The 23,583-nt window shown below is 38.4% G+C and overlaps 1 protein-coding gene across 1 annotated transcript in view; it reads right to left on the bottom strand.

Annotated features, from left to right (window-relative positions):
- Nucleotides 1-23,491, bottom strand: part of TTC39C (tetratricopeptide repeat domain 39C) — a 36,437-nt gene extending 12,946 nt beyond the window's left edge. Inside the window, exons 1-6 of the mRNA XM_027638772.1 lie at nucleotides 23,202-23,491; nucleotides 12,933-12,981; nucleotides 11,318-11,446; nucleotides 10,225-10,339; nucleotides 6,458-6,812; nucleotides 4,967-5,135 (exon numbers count right to left, since the gene is read on the bottom strand). Coding sequence (XP_027494573.1) covers nucleotides 4,967-5,135; nucleotides 6,458-6,812; nucleotides 10,225-10,339; nucleotides 11,318-11,446; nucleotides 12,933-12,981; nucleotides 23,202-23,344 — 960 coding nt within the window. The 5' untranslated portion in view covers nucleotides 23,345-23,491. The remainder of the gene's footprint in view (nucleotides 1-4,966; nucleotides 5,136-6,457; nucleotides 6,813-10,224; nucleotides 10,340-11,317; nucleotides 11,447-12,932; nucleotides 12,982-23,201) is intronic.
- Between the last annotated feature and the right edge of the window lie 92 nt (nucleotides 23,492-23,583).

The raw sequence follows: 23,583 nt of genomic DNA, 5'->3' as shown, positions 1-23,583 counted from the left end.
CCATGATCTGTGCAAGCATAACCGAATTCAAAAATTCCTACAAAAATCTGCAGAATTGTATCTTAAGTCCATGAACACACAGAGCTCTGAAGTGATTTTTTAGGTTTTCTCCTTTGTCTCATCAGGGAAAACTGTTTTAGTTGCTAAGGAACAATTTCATTGAAAAGAATACATACTGCATCAAGACAGCACAACAGACACCTGTACCAACATAAACACTGTACCCTTAGAAAATACAGTGGTGATGAAACTAAGATGCTTGTTGGAAAGGCAGAAGGTGAGTTATATTTGCCCTTGAAATTACCAGGAAGCCTGAGCCATGTGCACCTTGTTTACTTTTGTAGCAGCACATTCTCTCCACTACACATTATCCCAACACGCCTTCCTAGAAAATAACTGTTATGGGCCCAATCTTACAGAAAAAAATAACGTCAGTTTAGAACTTTATCTTTGTGCTAGGAAGTTCAAAAGCTCTGTAAATCTATGTTTTGAATGATTCTGAGGAAAATGGAAAAAAAAGAAAAAGAAAATCTAAATATTTAGCCCTCTTTGAAGATATTTTGCCTTCTAAAATCCTAAACATTTCAAATCAGAAATCACTTATTTGTAGGACATGTTATTCCACACAATGACTACTGGCAATTAAATCATTGTCTGCAATGCCATACACCAGCCTGGGGTAGTACATGAAACACCAACCACTCAGTAATATACAAGTCCAGTTTGTTGAATATTCAATCTGCTATAATCTATCCTTTTAACTGTCTAGATCTCACAAGTGTTTTGACATCTGTCTAACTTTTCCTTCAGCACCAGTCTCGGTTAAGTATGTTTCAGAGACATTCCTTAATAAATACAGTTTCAATCATCTCTAGGGATTGTGACAATGTGCTGGAATACCAATTTTTACTCTTAGTGTTAATTCTTAAATTAATTACTATTTGTTTACTGTTTGAAAGAATAAACAGAAATAATTATAAAGTCCCAAGAGTCTGCAAATACAACATCTTAGCTGCACCTGAAACTGATGTTCCTGAGATTTATAAATATATATAGACACACTTTTAATTCCTTCAACAGGCACTAAGTACTCATGCCTCTCTTGGACATAATACAATGACAAAAAAGCCCATTAAGACATAAAATGTGTAATTTACAGAATTACATAACCATAAAAAAGATTAATAAAGCTAATGTGAGAACCCTAATCTTACATTTCTTGACTTCACACTAAAACTGAAAGCACCCTAATCCATCAACTAAGCATCTACAGAGCTCACCAGGCCCAAGCGGCTTCCCAAGCCAACACACATTTCCCCAAACACCTGTTCTGAAATCTCAGGACACTTTCCTTCTCCCAGAACGTTTCTATTCTCAATCAGGGCTCTGAATTTGTAAAGCTTTTAAGAAGTCACGTTCATAATTAAGGGGAAACCAGAAAGCAGTTTCCTGCTAAAAGGCAACAATTTACAGCAGAGAACACAATATGGACATTTCAAAGCCTCTGTTTTCTATTCCTTAGCACACAGAAACCCATTTTTTCTTAGACATGACACAAAATCAAAATAGAATAAAACTAGGATACTGTACTTTGTAGCCTAGAACAAGTAACTAGAAAAGCCAGCACAATTTTTGAAAATAAACCTTGACATTATGCAAGCCCTGCAAATTTCTTTACTTTAGACATCACTGTGACTTTCTTCCAGAAACTTCACTTAAGACTTTTCAATGCTTATTATTACTCTTGCCCTCAGTCTACTTTTCCATACCACACCCTCTTACTCCTAAATAAGAATGATACCACTGATACCAAAATGTCTACAAAAAGTAACTAAAAAACCAAGAGTACCTGTCAGCATTACATTTAAGCACAGTGAACATTTTCAGAAGCCTGCACATCACATACACTTTCATACACCCAAATGTATGAATGGTGTTTTGCCCATCAGGTGGAGTATTTGGTACTTTTCCATTCAGACTCTTTACATGCACCTATACCAATTGAACTCCATGGATCAAGCCTCAAACCCCAAGTTTTTTGTCCCAGCCCTTAAGATTTCTTATTGTTTATATATACACATGCAGAGTCTGTTCCTAATCAAAGAGAAACAATAGTTTCAAATAGTATTGTTGATTAGGAAAAAAAGAAAAAAAAGGGATAGCAAAATTGCAAGCTGAAAAGCAGAAATAGGTAAGATCCAGAACACCACCTCTCACTCTGCCCTCTCCCAGCTCAAGGTATACTTTTATGTGCATACAGGTTAAAGCACAAACTTCCCAATTTTGGTAAGCCACCTGAAATAATATTCCCATGCCCAGTGGAAAGAATTTAAACTTACTGGTGCACTAACAGCTTCAAGAAAGCACTTCCCAGGCTTTGCAGGAGCTCTCCTCACTCACCTCGGAAATGAGAAGGAAATTACAACTCACCATATTAGTCTGTAATCTACGAGTATCTGAGCACTTCTGGTTCAGAACCACAGCAGCATTTAGGTTTAAAAAGACCTCCAAGATCATACAGTCCAACCTCTGACTGATCACCACGTTGTCAGCTAAACCAGAGAACTAAGTGCCACATACAGTTGTTTCTTGAGCACCTCCAGGGATGGTGACTCCACCACCTCCCTGGGCAGTTTGTCCCAACACTTAACAACCCCTTATGTGAAAAACTTCTTTCTGATGTCCAACCTGAACCTCCCTTGGCACATCTTGAAGCTGTGTCCTCTCATCCTGTCACTTTTTGCCTGGGAGAAGTGGCTGACTCCCACCTGGCTACAACCTCCTTTCAGGCAGCACTTGTAGACAGTGATAAGGTACTCCCTAAGCTTCCTTTTCTCCAGGCTAAACAAACCCAGTTCCCTCAGCCACTCCTCACAGGAACTGAGCTCCAGACCCTTCACCAGCTTTGTTGCTCTTCTCTGGACACTCTCCAGCACCTCAATGTTTTTCTTGTAGTGAGAGGCCAGAACTAGACACAAGACTCAAGGTGCAGCCTCACCTGTGCCGAGTACAGGGCGACAATCACTTCCCTGCTCCTGCTGGCCGCACTAATATGAAATGGATGCTGTAAGACCAATGCCCAAATTCAAGACACATGTAACCACAAGTGTACCATGCAGACATCCAGCACAGCTCCTTGCCATTACCACCAGTCACATACCTGCCTTCACTACTATGTCAACAGCATTCAAACAAATTAAGCATGTAAATTCATAACAAAATCTACAGAAGAGCCCTAGACATTTAACCAAAACATTCAGACACAGCAAAGCCTCCCTGATACAGCACCACTTGGAACAAAGCAATGATGAGAGAGGGGGAAAGGCTGCTGAATAGAAAAGTTCTCATGCAAACACACACATGAATAGCAAAGGGACATTTTAATTCCTGTTAGCAACCAATAAGCTTTCTGCTGACTAAGGGTCATGGCTACACAGCATTCTGCGTGCCTAAGCTAACTAACTCCATTAACATGGCCACGCTGTCTCTGGCACAAACAGTTTCACTTGGACCTAAACTTCAGTATCAGTACTGCAGTATCTACATACTGCATCATTTCATACACTAATACTGTAAGATTACATTTAAAGAACTCTCCTCTGGAACACACTGGTTCTCCAGAAAGGGACCAAATTCACAAAACTGACACTCATCCCAAACATATTCTCTTTCTTTACAACATAGAAAGATATATTCAGTTTATTAGCAGCTTATGTTTAGGCTTTCACCCTACCTTGCTCTGAAAGTCAGAAGCACCAGTTGAGTTTTATTTCTCATTACACTAAAAATACCAAGTCATACCCTGGTAATCAATGCACTTGCATTTTTAACTGCACTTGCCTTCATTATGTAGCTATTCCTGACAAATCTGATTTTTACCATAAGAATGAAATATGCATACAACTGAACAAAAGCCACCAAAATCTTTCCTACTCTGACAACAGCAATACTTCCCCAGGACTGACAGTTTGCCTGTGACAATGTAATTCCTAAAATGCACCACTGCCTTCAAAACAACAGCAAAAAAAGAAAACATTCAAATCCCATGCAAGAATATGCCTGCAAAATCTGATAGTCCACTGAAGCCTACTCCTCTGTTCTGTTACTCTTGTTACCTCTCTCAGAATATTTAGTTGTATTTGAAAGACTTAATTGCAAATCCCAGCAAAGAATGACCACCAATATTAATATCTCAATGAGCTCTTGTAATTATGATGTTGAGATGAAGGGTTTGAACATTCTGGGTTTGTGCTTTTGTGTTAGGTTTTCTGGTTAATATAATTGTTCAGAAAATATTCTGGTCTGATAAAAGCAGCAGCTAGGAGTTGAGCAGTATGAAGTACTTGTCTCCTATTATCAGAGATTCTTAGAGAATACTTTAGCCAAAACCCAAAAGGCTCCTGCAGTGTTTGAATAGCACTTTGCAATAGCATTCACAACCACATTCTTAGTGAATACCTTTCGGCTTGGGTCAGAGCTCACCCTTAGCAACAGAAAACATCCTGGTTTGACCTCTCAAAAGCAAAAGCAGTTATTTAAGGGAAATTACTCTAGAGAATTAGCTGTATATGAACAATGCATAAAACAAAAAGGGGAAGATAAATGCTATGTACTCAGCAGATAATACTCAACATTTTAGCTTCACAAGCAAAACTGAAATAGCTCAAGAAACTCATGAGTGACCAAAAGCACTTCCTTTTAGCACAGCCCACAAATGTATCAAGTAGCTGAAAAACAATTTCAAAACGTTAATTCAGATAGATGTAGCGGAAGAGCTGGTTTTGCATCTGAACTTGAAACTAAGAAGGATTTAATCCATTCTTATTATCTTTTGATTATTGACGGAGATGATTATCTTTCCATGTATCTCACACTTTGCTGAAGCTTGCTTAGTTCATTGACATCAGAAAAACATAACAAATGGTGAGGAGAAGAAATCAGCCTAAAGGATGAAAACATGCAATACCTCTAATCGCTGTATCCTTCCCTTGAAGAACATGAACAGAGAAGAATTTGGATAAGCAGATTCTTTTTTCGCAAGAATTTCTTTTGCCTCTTTCAATCCTGCCTTGTTATCGCTGCCGTCAAGGGCAAAAAAGGGGCGAACAACTGTGTGGTACCACAAGAGAGCCAATCTAAAAGAAATGTAAGAGTAAAAATGATTACAGCTTGTAAACAGAAATGTAAGGATTACGTTCTACACAGAGAAATTTTTAAATTATTCTGAAAGACAGACATGAATCTTTTATTATGCAATCTGGCTTTAAAACAAACACAATACTACTGCCATACATCAACATACTCCTAAACTGCACCTGAACATACAATTCAGTGCACCTCACCCAAAGGCAAGATAACAATCAAGCTCATTGCATCAAAGCAGTTGAGCCTTTAGAACTTCATCAATTTTGAAAAAAGAAAAACTCACAGGAAAACTTTGAAAACTAATTGTTCATTAGAGAGGGAAAAAAAAACCTCCAAAAAAACCAAAAACTAACAAAAAAAAAACCTACAAAAAACCTAAACACACATCAGCAGACACACTTGAAATCAATGTCAAAAAGAAATACATCCTGTTTTCAGAAGGGCAGACATCTACATGACCTACATCGCTCCTGGAAACAAGGGCAGAGCACAGAGATTTCCAAGACTATCTTAAGGAGGAAATATTCCCAAAAATATAATTTTTCTTCCCCAGAAAGGAGGAAGAACGAATGAACAGGAACATTTAATCTTAATCTTTTTAAAACAAACAGAAATCAAATTCTTCTCCTGCTTGTCAATGTTTCAAAAGTGACATCTTATAGTACCTGCAGTAGATCCAGTAATAAAAGGAATAATTTGTAGATAATGTAATAACAATTTATGAGGGTAGTTTAAATTACATCTATCTCTTAAAAAGACCTGAATGCAGTATGAAGTCTTGGAAAAAGAGTACACAAAAAATACCCCTTATAAGCTCCTTATAATGTTCCTTATAAGGAACATCTCATTTTACTGAGACACTAAAATATATTAAAAAAAAAATTAAAAAATTGAAAAGATCTTGGGCTAATAGTAAAAAAAACCAGCTAAATGAGATCAATGACTCAGACAAAATAGTATGCTCTCCATAGCAGAGAATATAATTCAGGTAAATCTACACAGACTTCGGGGGAGCTTCTATTTACTCTGCTGGCATTTAAGTAACTAGACATGAGAACCGCAGGTACTGAAGAATACAGCAAAATATTGACACAACCCCCAAATATATGTAAATAATTAACAGCAGAGAGATCTCATACAATAGTAAGTGATGAATTTACTAAACCATGGCACGTTAAACAACAAACTACGAGTTTATTTTACCTGCTGTTGTTTCCTTTAAAGCAACAAGACCTTTTGGTTTTGACTTTTCTCCAGTTACTTACTTTTAGTACTAAGTTATCTACCAAAGCATTTCAATATAGCTACTCACGTAGCTAAAGGGGCCTTCATGTCCTTACTTTCACTTGCATACATCAGTGAGGAAAGCCCCTGTAGGCGGTCTCCAGGAAAACCCAGCAGGTTGATGATTTTGAGCAGGTTTGGGGGCACCATGGATATGCAAAGATGAAAAAGTCCATATCCAAAGCTAACAGCACCTTTCAGTCTGTTTAGCGAATCCTCCGTTACACCTTCTGCAGCAATATGATTATCATTTGCAGCATCAGAAGTCAAGGATTCCTGAGTTGTTTTCTTCTGATATATTTCCTGAAGTGTATTAATGTCCGTATAGCACTTATTGTAAATTTTCCAGGCTTTTCGGAGTATCCACCCACCTTTTATGTAAGCTAAAAATCAAAGGAAAAAAACTACTTCAAGGACACATTTCAGAAGCCGTTTTAAGTGGTAAATGCTATTTCACAAACTCTAGGATGCTCTCTCCATTTGCATTAACTTCTTGTATAAAGGATTTTGTAATAGCTACTGTTCTCTCAAAGAGGTCTTGCGTACTGGGCACTACAAACTTAAGCGTTCACAACCACAGACTTTACAACACGCAGCACAAAGGCACTTCCAGTCAGCTACACAGCAATACAACTGTCAGAAAGAAGGAGAGATATCAAAGAACTTCACATTGGATCTTGCTCCACTATACAGTACAGATGAAAGAGCTGCCTGGCAAACAGAGAAAAGCAAAACTCAAAAGAGACTACATCTCTTCCCTTAAGCCCAAATTCTGTTAAAAGACAGTCGATAGCAAAATACCAAGAAAAGCCTTTCCTTTGGGCTAGATAGTAAGATTTTCAACATCATCATTTCCATGCCCCTCGCATGAATATAATGCCTTTATGATTAAAAAAAAAATGGAAAAAAAAGTAAAGCATGCAGAAATTTTATGGTTTTAAATTATTTCTCAGTTGCCTAATGTCCTCAATTTCAAATCCAATATGAGTACTTGAATTTCCCTAAAAAATCTGGTCTTGAGGATTCTCAGCTGAGAATGAGAGAATACTCAGTCTCACTATGATTTTTATAGGAGGGTAAAAAAAGGCCTGATATCAAAAATAAAGATTTGCCTATTTACACAGCAATCATCTTGTAAGCACATCCTTGGATAATGACAAGTGTTAAACAGGATACAGACAGAATATCCTTGTATACATTAATCATAAAAGCAGACACCAGCATTATGTCTGTGAGAGTCCTAAGAGTTAGGAACTGCAGTGACAAAGACAGTAACTAAAAATAAAATAAAAACATGGTTATAGCAGCAGTCTTCTAAACAAATATAACCAAATTTGCAGAGATAAGTGTTATAACTCATGCCAGAATTAGATCATAACAGGTGGTGTGTGTCAAAGAAAAGAAAAATGCTATTAATACCAAACAACTCCTTACAAGGCTTTGATGTCTTTGACAAAAATCCTTCCAATTACAAAAAAACCCAAAACATTTCTAGAGAAAGTAATATCACAGACTAGGCTACGTCTTTTTGGATTCTTGTTGTATGAGGAAAGGATAAGGCTAGTTTGATAGTCTTAAAAAACTGTACTGAGAAAGACTGCAACATTTGTATTCTCAGTAGTGACAGATGGGTTCTGTCAACATGAACTTGAGGTATTACAAGAAATTAATCCTCTATCTTGAGATCCATATTAAAGCATTATAATAAAAATGGAAACCCCTGCCTTGATTCAGATGCATTACAAAAGGAACATCACTTCATTTTTAAGCAATTAGGTCATTTTTTGCCTGCACAGAGTACTTTAGAAGCTATGTGGCTCACCACAAGATGAATGCTCGGACAACTACGCACAGCAATGCAGCACACCAATAATAAGAACATCCCCACATTTTACTTATCCTACAGTAGCTTATCCTAATAGCTAACCACTGTGTTTCAATGTAAGGACGAAACAGAAAGGCTTTTAGGCTTTACTTCCATCAGCATGGTGTCATTAACCCTAAATAATTTACGTACTATGATATAACAATACGAAACAATCAAACAAATTATAACAATGAATTCCTAACTTTTTTAACATAAAAATTTATATTAAATTTTAACAAAAAAAATTTCATGCTGATTTCCCAGCATGAAAGTAGTCAGATCCATGACAGCAGTGGAAAATATCAAGAAAAGGTAGTTCAATATTGCCATGAGAAGCCAATGTAAATTGCTGTGTTACCAACTTTAAGATCAAACTATTTCTAATACATCCATGAGGGTGGAAAAGAAAATGTGTTAAGCATATGAGAAAGCAGATTGCATGTCATCATATGCTTCTTGTCAAACTGTTCCATGAAGACAAACAAAAAAATTTTCACCCATCCACCGATCAGAAGTATTCGTCTGTCTTTTTTTTTTTTAATTACAGTCATTTCAATAATCTGGTGGCTGTTTCTGTACAGAAATATGATAAAAACAGAAGATGTTTATACATAAACAGAAAGATAACGTACTTTAAAAACCAAAATAATCAACCCAACAGTTCAGCAATGGTAGTAAGTAGCATTTAGCTGCTTGGAGTTTTAACTAAAGATTCCAGGTATATTTTTTTACTCAGTAGAGTAACCCAAATGTACTGCATGTTGTGCAATGCTCTCTCTGCTACCCACTTCAGTTCTCTGAGCAGCAGACAAGAGAGAAAAGAACAGACACCACCCTCAATTACAGCATCCAACCAAATTATGCAGCTGCAGAATACATACTGAACCAAAGAAAAAAAGCTTCAAGAGGGAGGGAAAAAAAACAACCACCACAAACAAAAACCCAGAACTGCATCAAAAATAGCAAGGAAGTCTTTCTGCAGCACTAAACACACAGCAGACAGAAATATCCCCTGAATTTCTGCTAGCTACAGCCAAACACATTCCTGATGTCACGGCTTGGAAGAAAACAAGTTTGCACATCACAGAAAGCATTACGTCCTTGTTTGAAAATCTTAGGTGTTATTTTAAACAATGTGAATGTTATTTCCCTGATTCCTTCCAGCTGATCAGCAGGGTTTTCACCAACAATCTAGTCTGTTTGCCATCTCTTGGTCTTCACTGATTTGGTGAGAACCTGAGAATGTACTCACGCTTTATATACGACCTTGACCACATTTCCTATAAACTCATGGATGTTTTAAGCATGTTTTAAGCATGTTTTAAGCACGTTTTAAGATTATGGAAGAGATGCAGGAATGCAAGAAAACATTAGAAATGGCTCTGCAGTCCAGAGAAGGAGTTTATATTCAACACGACAGGATTAACCTCTGGCATACAAGGACACAGTCTGGTGGCCAGAGAATAAGAACTGATTTGGCAGTTCCATCTTCAACACACTTCATTTAAAATTGCTTTCACTGGCAGTTTGTCAGCAGCCTGGACTTAATGGCCTCTTTTATCTTGCATCAAGCACACAGATGCTACCCATCTTTGCTACCCATCTTCACACCAACTCCTCCAATGCCTCTATGAGAACATGCAAAGGACTCCAACCTGCCTAAGGAAAATCAGTTGAATGCGACTATTGGTATGAAAAAAAGCAAAAAGCATGATCTGTAGCAACCCATTTCATCCTACACCATTACCTACACAAAGACAGAACAATACTTTTGCAAGTGCACCCATCTTGGAATGTTTCAACTGGAACTGTGCTCCTTCTTAAAAACAATCATCCTTATTGCTATCCTTATACTGCGACTTTATGATCACGCTTTATTAAAAGGATATCATGCAAAAATATATCTAAACATGAAAGACACAGCACACCTGATAACTCTTGTTTTACAAATGAGAGCACAGCCAAGTAGACTTGACAGTCTGCTACAATTATTTGTCTTTGTAGACGATCTATCATGGATAGAGTGGATTTTCGTCCATCAACCTGTTTGGAATATACAAAGACAGAGCAGAGCAAAGTGTTAACAAAGATAATAGACAATACTTCTCTAAATCTGAGAAATCAAAAAAGGCAAAATTAACTGCAAGTGGTAGTATTGCTACTAAACTAATTCAGCATTTTGAAGTGCAAAACTATGCTAAAATTCCTTTGACAGGTCATCAAGCAAAATCCTACTCGATAAGAGAAATTTTACACATATACTAGCAGTTATTTTTCCTAAGGTTCTACAAATATTCAGAACAGATTTAAATTTCATTTAATTATTACTAAATGCATCAGACATGGAATTAAAAGATGTCAGATAGGAAAAGCACAGGAAGAGGTATATGACAATTGGCCAGGAAAACATAGTGCCTCTTAAGAGCAGAGAGTGAAGTATGTCAGGTTCAATACTTTTTAGCAAGTAAACTAAATACTGAAGAGAAATGGTTTCTTTTTCTGCTATGTCACACTAGACAGGCCATTCACTACACATTTCTATACTATTACTTTTACTAGTCCTCAATCTTCATGCTTCATTCTTCCTTCATTATTTAGAATGAAAAATCTAAAAAAGGAAGGAAAATTCCCTAGGAATATTCCTGGCTCACAGCATTCTGCAGCCTCAGCGTCATGACTTTTGAACATTACTAGAGCATGTATGAATTAAAGTTAGTCTGAATTAGACAGGCTACAAGCTTCCTGAGATGATTTAAGAGATCACTAATTTGACATGTTAAAAATAATTACTAACAAAACACAACCTGCTGCTTTAGAAGAGGAATCACCTGAGACTGAGTATTTTACAACAATCAGGAAATCCAAGTAAAATATTTCACTTCATTTCCAAGTTTATCATTAATCTCAACTGCTCTTCACATATCAAAAATAATTTATTCAAAATACAAGGAGGACAGAAAGGAAGTTTTCAGAAATATTTATCCAGTAGACAAATTCATATTTTAGAAATAATGTTCTTACATTCTTTTTAATTTTATTCTTGATTGTTTCTATAACTCCAGCTTCTTCACTTTCACAAAGTTTCTCTGTAGCCTTTAAGTCATCACATGCCAGTTGCATTTTCTCTTCTTCAAATGTCATCATGGCATTCTACCAAAAACCAACCACATTTGAATGATAGAAAGCACAAATAGTTTTATTTCTACAGAAGCTATGGATAGTAAAAGTTTTCCTAAAAATTTGAGAATAAAACTTCTTTAAACAAAAGTAGTAAAATATACACATAAGTACAAATATTTTCAGCGCAGAAACACCAAACTAGAGAACTGAGTACTTTGTCAACGTTTCAAGACAAATCAACTCAGAACTCAGTAAGTCCTTGCCCCCATCTCAGAGCTTCATATGCAGTCAAATTGAATGCACTGTCATGATGAATTTATAAAAATTCATTTTCAGTTATTGTTATGTAAGGCATGATTTGTATCTGTGCAGGTACTGCTTTTATGTAATAAATTCATATAAATAACAGGCCTCCAAAGTCAGCAACAACAAACAGCTATTACCTTTTTCAAAATAATAACCACAGTCTCTGTAAAGGGTAGGAAGAAAAAGAAACCGCATCTGACTCCAACTACTGCTGAATTTCAGGACAAGTAAGTTCTTTTCTTGGAGCTTTATTAAACAAAAGCTCTGAATGACACAGACACACCAAGTGCTGGTGCTATATTTAGAACAGCAGCTAAGCAAGATACATTCAAGATCCTCTGATGCTGCACTCTGATGTTACACTGGTTCAGCACATCAATTCAGATAAGCAAGCCTGAGAGACTCTCCCTCTTTCCTTTCTTCCCCCCAGTGACTTAAAAGAAAGTACATGCCCCAGTAGGTGTCCTAACCAGTGTATTTGTCCATATTGCATACTAGAAAGAATTCAAATTTATTTCATTTACAAATCATGTATTTCTGATACATTGTAATAAATTCTGTCTTTAAAAAGAGTATTACCATGGATAATTTCTCGTGAGACACAGGATTAAACAGTAAAGTCAGAATAAGGACAGTCTAAAAAATAAGATTTAAACATTTTCTAATACACTTGCTCAGTTTTATATAAGGTATTATCATTTCTAATTTCTAAAAAGCATTTAACAGACTTATCTTGCTCATTATGCCTTTTTAGTCAATCAATATTCTCAGTTCTCATATATCCAGAAAGGAAGTAAAGTCAATGGATTGAATTAACAACTTTCACACAGCAGTATGGATGGAGAAATCTTCAGTAGCAAATGTTATCAGAAAAACAAGCATTTGTGAGTTTTATTTCAATTAATTAATTAAATAACTTCACTGCTCACTTAAGAGACTGTTTTATTATGTCTCTGTTAATGGAACACATAAATATTTCATACATTGAGAAGCTTAATCACAGAACCTTTACTTTATATTTAAACCACACAAGTAAACAAGCTTTACATGATGTGATGCCTTGTTCTCTAGCTACATTTAATCTAAAAATTTGATAAACATTAGTTTCATAAAAATAACCAAATTTAGAGTATCCAGTATTATGAACACACACATGCACATACAAACATGAACCAAAACAGAGGTATACTCTGTGCTCTCATCTACTCACCAAAAAGCTGACAAAACTGGCTCCAAAACTCATTAATGGGCTATGGTTTCTGTAAAGAAAACAGAAAATAGTTAGTATATTTGTAGATATATCCTGTCATAAAGATCAATGTTGCATTTCTTGGGTTTAACTTATATGTTTGTAAATAAATCTTGGTGGGCTTTTTGTATCAAAGAGATACAAAAAATTAAAAATCTGCCAGTTCTACTCTTCCCTTGTGATCTATCACTACAGCTTTGTCCTACCAGACAAACGTCAGCCAGTTGTATTAAGAGATTCCCATTTCCACCGCTTCTATGAATTTAAGCTAATCCACCCAGATCTAAAAAAACCACATCTACCACATGACAAAGTTGTTGTAAATGCGAGGTTCTTATAAGGCTTATGGTTTTATATATATTCAACTTCAGAATATGTATCTTACTACACTGTGTAAAATAGTTTTAAGATGCTTCACCTATTCTCTTTGCAGGGCTATTCCCAAAGGGTGAAATCAACAGCTAGATCAAAAAACACAGGCGAACAAAACCTTGGTAATATATATGGGACAGGTTTCAAGCTTCAGTACAACTGCAGTCACACAGACCATGAAAGTACAGTAATGTCACACAGAAGGTACTTGAAAAAATTAAAAATTAAAATGTCAGAATCTCAGTGGTACCATGGATCCACACCGCTGCCAGGACATATGAAAACACAAACTTCCAGGATTTAAGAAGTATCATTTATGCTACAGATATATATTTATAGATAGATAGATAGATAGATAGATACACAGTTACAGTACAGCACTTAATTTTTTTCCAACTTTATTCTGCAAGCATTAGATTAAAGCAGAATTTTTAAAATAGCACAGGCATTTGAAAAACAAAGAGAAAGAAGTATATTACTAAAACACAAATTTCCAGTAATGAACCTGTATTATATAATACAAGAGTTTGGTTCATTTTTTTCAAAAAGAAGCAGTCAGCAATGTTTCACACATCCCCACCCCCCTTTTCTCACTTTGTGATTTAGCATAAATATTTAAAAGCAAGGACATGAACAAGAATAATATGAAAGAAAAAAAGGAGGATAAACAAAGCAGAAAAACCTTTCCTTTTGATGCACATTGCTCAATTCTGGATATAACCTGTCATATGTTTTCATTATTTTTCAAAAGAAAATAGGTTGGGTACTTCCCCCTTTGTTGGCACGTCAACAAAGAACAGCCGCCAGTAAATGTCTCTGCTGTTCAGTACCTGGACTGTTCTCTACCAGCAGCTGTGTTTCACAGGGCAGTAGCAATCAGCTACACAAATTACACTCGCTGCAGCTGGCACTTCCAGCATGAACTCCTGCTGCAGAGGGCATGTGGCTCTTTCATAATCCCCTTCCCAACGCATGAGGCGCGTGGGACCCATCCGGCAGCCAGTCTTACCACCATACTCAGCACGACCTTCACCATACATTTCAAGGTCACACCTCCTGCATTATCAACACCCAACTGATCTAAAACTGCAAAACAGATCAGGACAAGAAATTTCTACATATATGTCCTTAAGTATGAAGTTGCATTTACATCATACTTTCAAGGAAGCTCAGAAATAACCCAAATGTTTCATTTTTGAGTTTCCTCAGATCAACATACACAGAGAGAAAGCAGTTCTGGGAAGTTAAAAAATGTTAAAAGTAATGTTAAAAAAGGAAGCAGCTAGTTACAGCTGAGAGTCAACTGGTCTTTACAGACTAGAAAATATACTGAAGCCCTTACTGCAAGCAGCAAAAATTTCCCAAATATTTTAATGCATATTTTTCTGAGTACAACTGAGTTTTTTCCCCAAATACATATTTATCTTTTCCACTGATCTATTTATCTTCTCAACTGATCTTTCAACACTGCTTCCACACTTGTATTCTTGACACTCACTTAGTTTCCAATTCCATCCCCCACAATCAAAGGCAAAACAGTGAAAAAATCAAGAGCCACATCATTCTATTCTGAAATTATCAGTAGCTTTAATACAGGAGATAACTGTCACAGATCAGTTCTTTTTAACTTTCAGCCACTCAATCTATAAAAAGCATTGCCATTACAGCACATATGAGCTGTAGCACAAAAGGACCCTGAAGCAAAAAAACATGATGCATAATATTATACGAAGTCTGGGAGATGCTTCTGTTGAGACCATGGGGTTTGGCAATCAAAACATGAAAACTTCACTGCAGGAGCTCCTCACACAGAGTCTGTGACATCACTAAACAAAATAAGAACACTTCTGCCATATTCCTAAGTAGTCGCTGTAGTCACTATAACTGCAGCTTTACGGAAGATCATTTAGTAAGGTTAATTTAGTGCTTAAAATCCATTTTAAACAACAACCATCTTCTGTGCTCAGTCTTTGTGACTATTACGTTGAATTATAAATTCTTCAACAGCTTAGGGCTATCTTTTCCTTGAGAGCTAGGAAGAAAGTTTGCAATGGCACAGTCCTGTCCCAGTAAAAACTAAGGGGTGACTAATGATGACAATAAATTTCTGAGAAAAATATAATTCCACAAAAATACCCTTGGCTCAAGCTCCTTATAAGTGCCCTTCAGCTTCAGACATGATTTTACATCTTTTTTGACAGATACCAAAAAGTTAAGATACAAAAAAATGAGGCAGACTTGGGAAAATACTAGCAGCAAACCAATGGCCATATCAATGTTGGCAGGAGTTATGGAACTGAATACAAATTAACACTGGGACACTGCACTACCCAAGTTGTCCTTATGGCTTTGAAACCAATAGCCTCCATTAAGTAAAGAAAAATCTCAAGACTTTTAATTAGCTCAAATTAAAAAAAGAACCAGTCTCCAGACATATTTTGTAAAACACCGTTTGCCCCTCAGCTAGGAAACTAGGACTCAGAAGATATCTTTATTGCAAGAAATTGTGCTATTAACACTATTACTCAAAGATACCACAGTAAAAGGTTCTACGTATCAATATGTACCAATACAGCTGGTACATGTAACTACACTTAAGTCAAAAACTTCAGAGCACTGAAGTAGAACTTTCTTTCGGGTATATAAATCAGTGTTACATGAGACATTGCTTCTCCCAGTAAACCCTGACTAATTTGACTCATATCATGGCATATCTTTAAGAAAGCAATTCAATTTCAGAATATAGGTGTTTGCCATGCCCCATTTTCACACATGATGATAACATTCAAGAGTTTTAAGCCTTGGCTTAATAATGCTGAGATAGTACAGCCCAATTTTACCATAAAAAATAAATCAGAACTGAAGCACATAAAAACAAACAAACATCTCGGTTACTCCTCAGTATTTTCTTTTTTTTCTACAGCAATTTCCAAGACAGTATTTCCCTTCCAAATACATCAGCCTCTAAAGCTACTTGAGCCTAGCTCAAGTTTAAATTTAGAGTAATGTAATTAACCTGCCAACATTTCCTCCCTGCTTTTCTAGGCATTACTACTTCAACCACAGTCCACTAAGAATTCTAGTCATCATACCAATAGTGACACTCAAGTTGAAACAAATTATTTTCCTTCAAAGTGGGAGAGTGAAGCATAATGGTATGTAAGTTCTCAGATAAATACAGAAGCAGCAACTAAATATTTTAAAACAAGAAGAAATATGTGTAAATATAAAGGTAAGGAATTTACTGCAACAACACAGAAATCCTTTGGCCTTTATTCCATCACAGATTATTCTAAAATCTGTTCTAAAAATTATTTGTGAGACTACAAACATGACAGAGCTACATAAGTATACATCTCATCCAATACTGGTGTATGAAATACCCAAGGTAATTTAAGTTCACAGAAGCATTACGGTATTAAGACACATTGAAAACTGAATATGTCAGATCTTGGTTTAGTTTACATTTCATCATCAGTCCAAATTTGTTTTGTTAAATTAAAGCTTACCATACACTTCTGTTTTGACTAGAAATACACAACCAAACAGAAATTCAGAAATATAGAAATAATTCTGTAGCCCTGTTCCATCTAGTTTTTACTGACTTGTTTTGTCCTTCTGCAAATTAAGAGGGGATTGCTTTGCTCTAACTTAATATTTTACTAGAAATAGTAGATCAAAAAATGAGTGAAAAGTCTTTACAGTATTTATATCTTTCACAGAGTTAATTTCTTCAGTGTTAAAATAAGATCTGTTTACTATCATACCTCTTCTGCCATCTCCACCAAACCTGACTTCTAACTTCTGAGTAACAAACTCAGATTTTAGTTTAGCTTTCTTCCATCTTCCCTTGGACTACTACCTCCCAGATACTGCCCCATATGGGGCAACCTCCCTCTACTCTTTCCACCACTTCTTTTGGTGACATCACCTGTCTCTGTTATGAAGACCACAAAAGCATCACACTCAATGTGATTATCTCCATGCACCCAGGTCTTGGAAGATTTAAACCACAGAACACTTAAAGTATTTTTAATCTATCCACATAACTGGAAGATTGGTGCTGGGTTTTGTGCATCGCTATTGCTATAACATACTCTGCCTAGCCTTGAGCAACGAAATCTTAACTTGCCGAGATATACATTTATTACACATTTAGAATACCACTGCTAAAGATCACCTCCCTTGTAAATAACTCTCCTTTCTATACATCCATCTAGCACCTGCTCCTCTGCCTATAGCTGCAATAAACAAAAGCACACAGGGCTGCTACCAGGGCACTCATGATTTATTCTCACGCTGCCAATCCAGATGCTATCATCCTTCTCCCAACCAACTGACGTCAGTTCCCGCTCTGCTGTCCTTATCTTTAGAGAAGCTACTGAAGCATCTACTAAATCACTTAATTCTTGCACTTAAGGTTCCTTTGCTGAGCTACATAAGCAAGAATTTTAATAGTGATTAGACAGCCCATACATGAGCTATAATCTACCTACTGATCAATGCTGGCTTAATGTCACCTTGTCTCAACTTGTATTTGGGTCAAAAGTATTTTGAGCCAGAGTCAGCACTTTAAATTGGTAATGTGAGGTTCAAACAACTATCCACAAGGGAATTTCTGGTCCGTTGCTGAAGCTCGTATGTCTGTTAATATATATAATGTAACATGTCAACCTTAATGTCATTTTTTTTTAGGTAATCATACTGAGCTTTTTTCCCCATTTGCTCCAGCTTACGATTCTACTCTATGTTCTGTTTTACCCTAGCAGGTTGTACAGCAAGCTTTTCTATATTGGCCCCATTCTTTAAATCTTTACACACTTTGTCTTAGAATCACATTTCCTCTATTTCATCTTCATTTTCTTCTTTGGAAATGACCTCATTATATACATTTTACTTATCATCTTGTACGATTTGTCTTTCCATTGACAGAAGTTGAAAACTTTATCAAGCCTTCTCAGATGTAAGAGTCATTCATGCAGAATCAAACATTTCCCTGGTAGGAGACAGAAGACTGTTGGATTTCTTGTGAGATAACATTCCTGATCTTATGATATATGCCCTGGCACCCAGGAGGGCCAACCATGTCCTGGGGTGCATCAGGCAGAGAGTTGCCATCTGGTCAAAGGATGTGATTGCCTAGTCTGTGCTAGTCAGTCTCACCACAAGTCCCGTGTGCAGTTTTGGGCAGTGCAATATAAGAAGGGTACTAAGTTATTAAAGAGCATCCAAAGGAAGGCAATGAAGATGGTGAAGGGCCAAGAGGGGAAGCTGTATGAGGAGAGGTTGAGGTCACTTGGTCTGTTCAGTCTGGAGAAGAGACCTCATTGCAGTCATAACTTCCTCATGAGGGGAAGAGGAGGGACAGGCACTGAACTCTTCTCTTTGGTCACCAGTGACAGGACCCCAGAGAACGGCCTGAGATTGTGTCAGGGGAGATTCAGGCTGGATATTAGGAAAAGGTTTTTCACCCAGAGGGTGGCTGGGCACTGGAACAGGCTCCCCAGGGAAGTGGTCAGAGCACCAAGTCTGACAGAGTTCAAGAAGCATTTGGACAGCGCTCTCAGACATGTGATGTGATTCATGGAGTAGTCCTGTGAAGGGCCAGGACTTGAACTTGATCATTCCACGGGTCCCTTCCAACTCAGGATATTCCATGATTCTACGATTTATGATGTGAATCAACATTTAGCTAAAACTCCTGATTTTATTTGACACTCTCTTCTCTCCTCTTAGCTGGAGGAAGTTTTTAAATAATTTTTGAATCGCAAATGCTTTTAGGAAGTAAAGAATAAGAAAAAAAAAAAAAAAGGTCTTTTGGCAGTTTCTTTCCTTCCTAAATGTTTAGGAATCCAAAAAACTACAAGGAGAAAAAGAACATTCCAGTTCCAGCTTTCTTGCTAATGTCAGAGTGGTTCACCAAAACAATACCATCCCACGGGCTGACTGAGGGCTCCATCTCCAATGCCTATGTCCCTGGTTAACCTCCACATCTCTTGTAGCTTCCAGAGGTACTCAAAGTTTAAATCGATGAGAACTATGATGGTCTCAGCATTGTTCAAGCTGAATAGAAAGATTGATATCTGACAGTTTCAAATATGAGTTTGCACCATGGGGACCTGACACAGCTACCAGCATTAAAGACAATGGTGCTGTCTGCTGCAGCTTCATGAAAATATAACACCCACTGGTATTTGATTAATGTTCAGAATGTTATCACCAGTGATAGACGGAGGATCTGGACTTCTTAAAAAAAATAAAATTCATGAAAAAGCACATGCAGTTTCTGATGCTACCTGCAGATGATTTTTCAAAACCCTGATATCTTCCTTGAAGCACAATTTAGAAAAAAACAAGCCACACACTACACCAGACAAAACATTAACTGCTTTAGTGTGATAGTCAATGCAGTTCCAACTACATGTTGTATCTGACACACAACTGACATATTCATCTGACTTCTTCAGATTCTGTATAGAAATATATGACCTCTAAGCACCAAGAGACAAAATACTCCTCTCCCACGCCCAACACAGAAACAATGGTTCTATAGCCCATTCAAAGTACCAACACTATTCAAAGGCAAGGTTTTATTTATGTGGTTATACATATGAAACACAGTTGCAATTCCTACCCTGGTTTCCTCAGGGACTGCATTATGACCAGTTTTCAAACATGACTGATTCTGGGCTCAGCAGTCAGCTTTCTGGAAGATGCAAAAACGCAGAACAGGAAAGAAAAACAGATCCCACCTGTCCCACAAAGACAGAAGCACTGATTTGAATTAATTTTTCACAAGATCTTTAAGTGGCAAATTAAGTAAAAATTAAAGTAATAAAAAATAAAAGTAAAACTAGTAATTTCTAAGAAACAATTTTAATTAGTTTAAATGATGTGGCTACTGAAACTGAAGCTTAGCTGAATAATTGAGTTTCCAAATAGTTTTGTAGGTTCTCAAACAGTTTTCAAAAAAAAAAAGACCTCCTTTCCTCCCTTCACTTCTGCCTTTCATCTGATAACTCTCAAGCTTCTGGAAGAGAGCTAAACTACCTGCAGAAGCAGTAGTTTAGAGTTAAGACTTTCTATAAGAAAGGTCACTTGAAATACAGACAACTATCAAATTAAAAAAGCTGCATCCCATCAGACATCTTTGAGCTCTAGCGCCACAAACTACAAACATCTATATTAAATTATGGAGAGCTCCCAATAGCTGCTCATTTGGCTTACCAGCTCCATTTAGGATGGGTTCTATTTCATAATTCCAAGCACATACCAACAAAAATATACTCATTAAGACTGCAAGCAAAAAAATATGTAATAGCATTACTTAAGTCCTTTCAGGAAGAACACATTCAAGACAAGCACAGAACCCAAAACTGTTGGGGAAAAATGTACATGCCTCCAAAATTCAAATTTACAGGAAGTTGAGCATACTTTGCTGTATCTTCTCTCCTATGTCAAATACATTTTCAACATACAGTTAACATGCAATTCAATAAAGGTCTATTAGTCCACAGCAAGACGAACCATGCTATAAATTTTGGGACAAAGTTTTTAAATGACAATGAAAATCTCCAGCTCTAAGACAGCAATTATCAACTTACGATCCACAAACCATTCATCTTATGAAGGAATTCCTATTTCCTCCTTGCCAGTGGTGTTTAAAGGCCAGGATCAAAAAGTACACTGAACTCAGAGGCACTTCTTGATAAAAATCAAAAAAAGAAAAGCCTGCACCTGGAAAAAAAGATTGGCAAGTTTCTGCATTTAAGATATCTTTAGTAATAAACCTCCTAGATAAACAAGAGAATAGTGTGCAGAAGAGATCATTATTCACTCTTTCAAGGGAGGATTAAACTACATTTTGAGAGCAGGAATCTTAACAATTTTACTCCCTAGCACTGCTTTACAGTGTAAGAAGCATCACATATTTAGAATTCCTACACTACTTCCAGATTCACACTACTGAGAGAAAGCAATGGTACAACACAACCAAAAGTGGAGGAGAGGAAACACCATTGAGTGCTCCTTAACCGGCATCTTAAAAAATTGCACAACACAAAACCAAGAAATTGAACAGTTGATGACTCCAACAGAAAGAAATACGCAAGAAATAAGTAACTCCTAGGGTGCAACTTCACATGACAGAAATGTGACACTTAGGCACACAGTTTAGTGGTGGTCTTGGCAGTGCTGGGTCAACAGTGGGACTTGATGATCTTGGAGCTTATGCATGTGAGGAATGCAGAATTGGACCTCACCTACCACCTGCAACATTCCAGTTAGTTCTACACAACAGTACTGTGCGTGTCACATAACAAGATATACTAAAGACTGAATGAGGTATTTAATATTAGACCGTTGCAGGTACACAATAAAGTTGTTATTCCATTATTATTAAGGGGAACGTCCTTAATTTGTCTTACTCCCCGCACTCTACTTCCAACCACCCTTTTTGTAAACAAGATTTAAGTACATAAGTACACCATCACTATGAAGTTCTATTTTAAGTCAACCAAAGTCTTATTTAATCACACAGACAACAGCAATATAGTGCATATTAATTATTTAGAACGTATGCGCAATTACAGCAGCTCAAGTTCGGGTGGAAGACATCAGTCCTCACAAAAAAAAGCCAGGACAGGTAGGGGCAATCTTTTCTTTAAGAGTGACTTACACAGCTGTGCTAATGCTGTTCATACCAGATGCCTACTTAACGCAGAAACCTAGACATGATGTATGTAGAGATTATGAACATAATCTTACAGGCTGTAGATAATCCCAGAAGCACTCAGGGACCTTCCATCGCTGTTTTGTGGGCCAAAAACCGCATCAGATTAAATACAAGCACCAGAGCGAAACACATCCAGGACACATCTCCAGGCACACGTGCGTGCTTACACAGACACGACAGACAAATGCAGCCACTGCTACCGAGGGACCCCTGCCCAGCCCTTCCTCACCCCTCCAGACAGCCCCCACCGCACACACCAAACACCATCCCCACAATGTGGACCTGCAGGCCCTCAGCCAGGACCTCCCCCGAGCCAGCAGTGTGCCCTTGTGGCCAAGAAGGCCAATGGTATCCTGGGGTGCATTAGGAAGAGCACTGCCACCAGGTTGAGGGAGCTGATTCTAACCCCTCTACTCAGCCCTTGTGAGGCCACATCTGGAGTGCTGTGTCCAATTCTGGGTTCCTCAGTGCAAGAGAGACATGGAGCTCCTGGAGTGGGTCCAGCAGAGGGCAACGAGGATGACTGGGGAACTGGAGCATCCCTCTTACGAGGAAAGCGTGGGGAAGTTGGGCTTGTTCAGCCTTGAGAAGAGGCGAGTGAGAGGGGACTCAATAATGTGCATAAATAAAGGCGGGGTACCAAGAGGATGGTGCCAAGCGCTTCTCGGTGGTGTCAAAGCAAAAGGCAAAGAGGTAATGGACAGAAACTGATGCACGGGAACATCCACGTGAACAAGAGGAACTTTACTGTGTGAGTGACCGCACACTGGATTGCCCAGAGAGGTTATGAAGTCTCCCGCACTAGAGATGCTCAAGAACCGTCTGGACGCAATCCTGTGCCATCTGCTCTAGGATGACCCTGCCTGAGCAGGGATGTCAGACCAGACGACCCCACTGTGGTCCCTTCCGACCCGACCCCATTCTGTGATTCTATGCATCACGCGTGCCCCTTCCCCCCGAGAGCGCTGACCGAGGCAGGGACCGGCGGCACCGACGCCTCCGCTCCGCGGGGCCGGGCAGGGCGAGGCTGCCCGCGGCGGGGGGACCCTGCGCGCCGGGAGAGGGGAGGGCCGCGCCGGGGAAGGGGCCGGGGAGCGGCGGGCAGAAGGGCGGCCGGGGCTGACCTGTATTTCTTGAAGAGCTGGTCGGACTCGCGGAAGCCGTTGTTCAGCAGCATGTTGATGCCGGCCAGCGCCAGCTCCGCGTCCTCGATGGGCAGCGGCGTCTCCCCGTCCTCCCGCGGCGGCGGCTGCTCCGAGCCGGCCATGACGGTCAGGAGGCAGCGGGATCCAGCCGGCTCTCCTCTATCTATCTAATCTATCTATCTATCTATCTATCTACCTACCTACCTACCTCCCCACCTGCCCGCCCGCCCCTTCCCGGGCGGCTCGGCGCTGCCTGGGCGCGCGCTGCGGGAGGAGCCGGGAGCGCCCGGTGCCGGCGGAGGCGCGAGCCCGGAGGTGCCGCCGCCCGCGCGCGCGCCGCAACCACCCCGCGCCCGCAACC

This window comes from Corapipo altera, unplaced genomic scaffold (assembly GCF_003945725.1).
Source record: "Corapipo altera isolate COAL_440 unplaced genomic scaffold, ASM394572v1 49, whole genome shotgun sequence".
NCBI lineage: Eukaryota > Metazoa > Chordata > Aves > Passeriformes > Pipridae > Corapipo > Corapipo altera.
The sequence above is the reverse complement of the archived record's forward strand: the minus strand, read 5'-3'. Positions and strand labels throughout refer to the sequence as shown.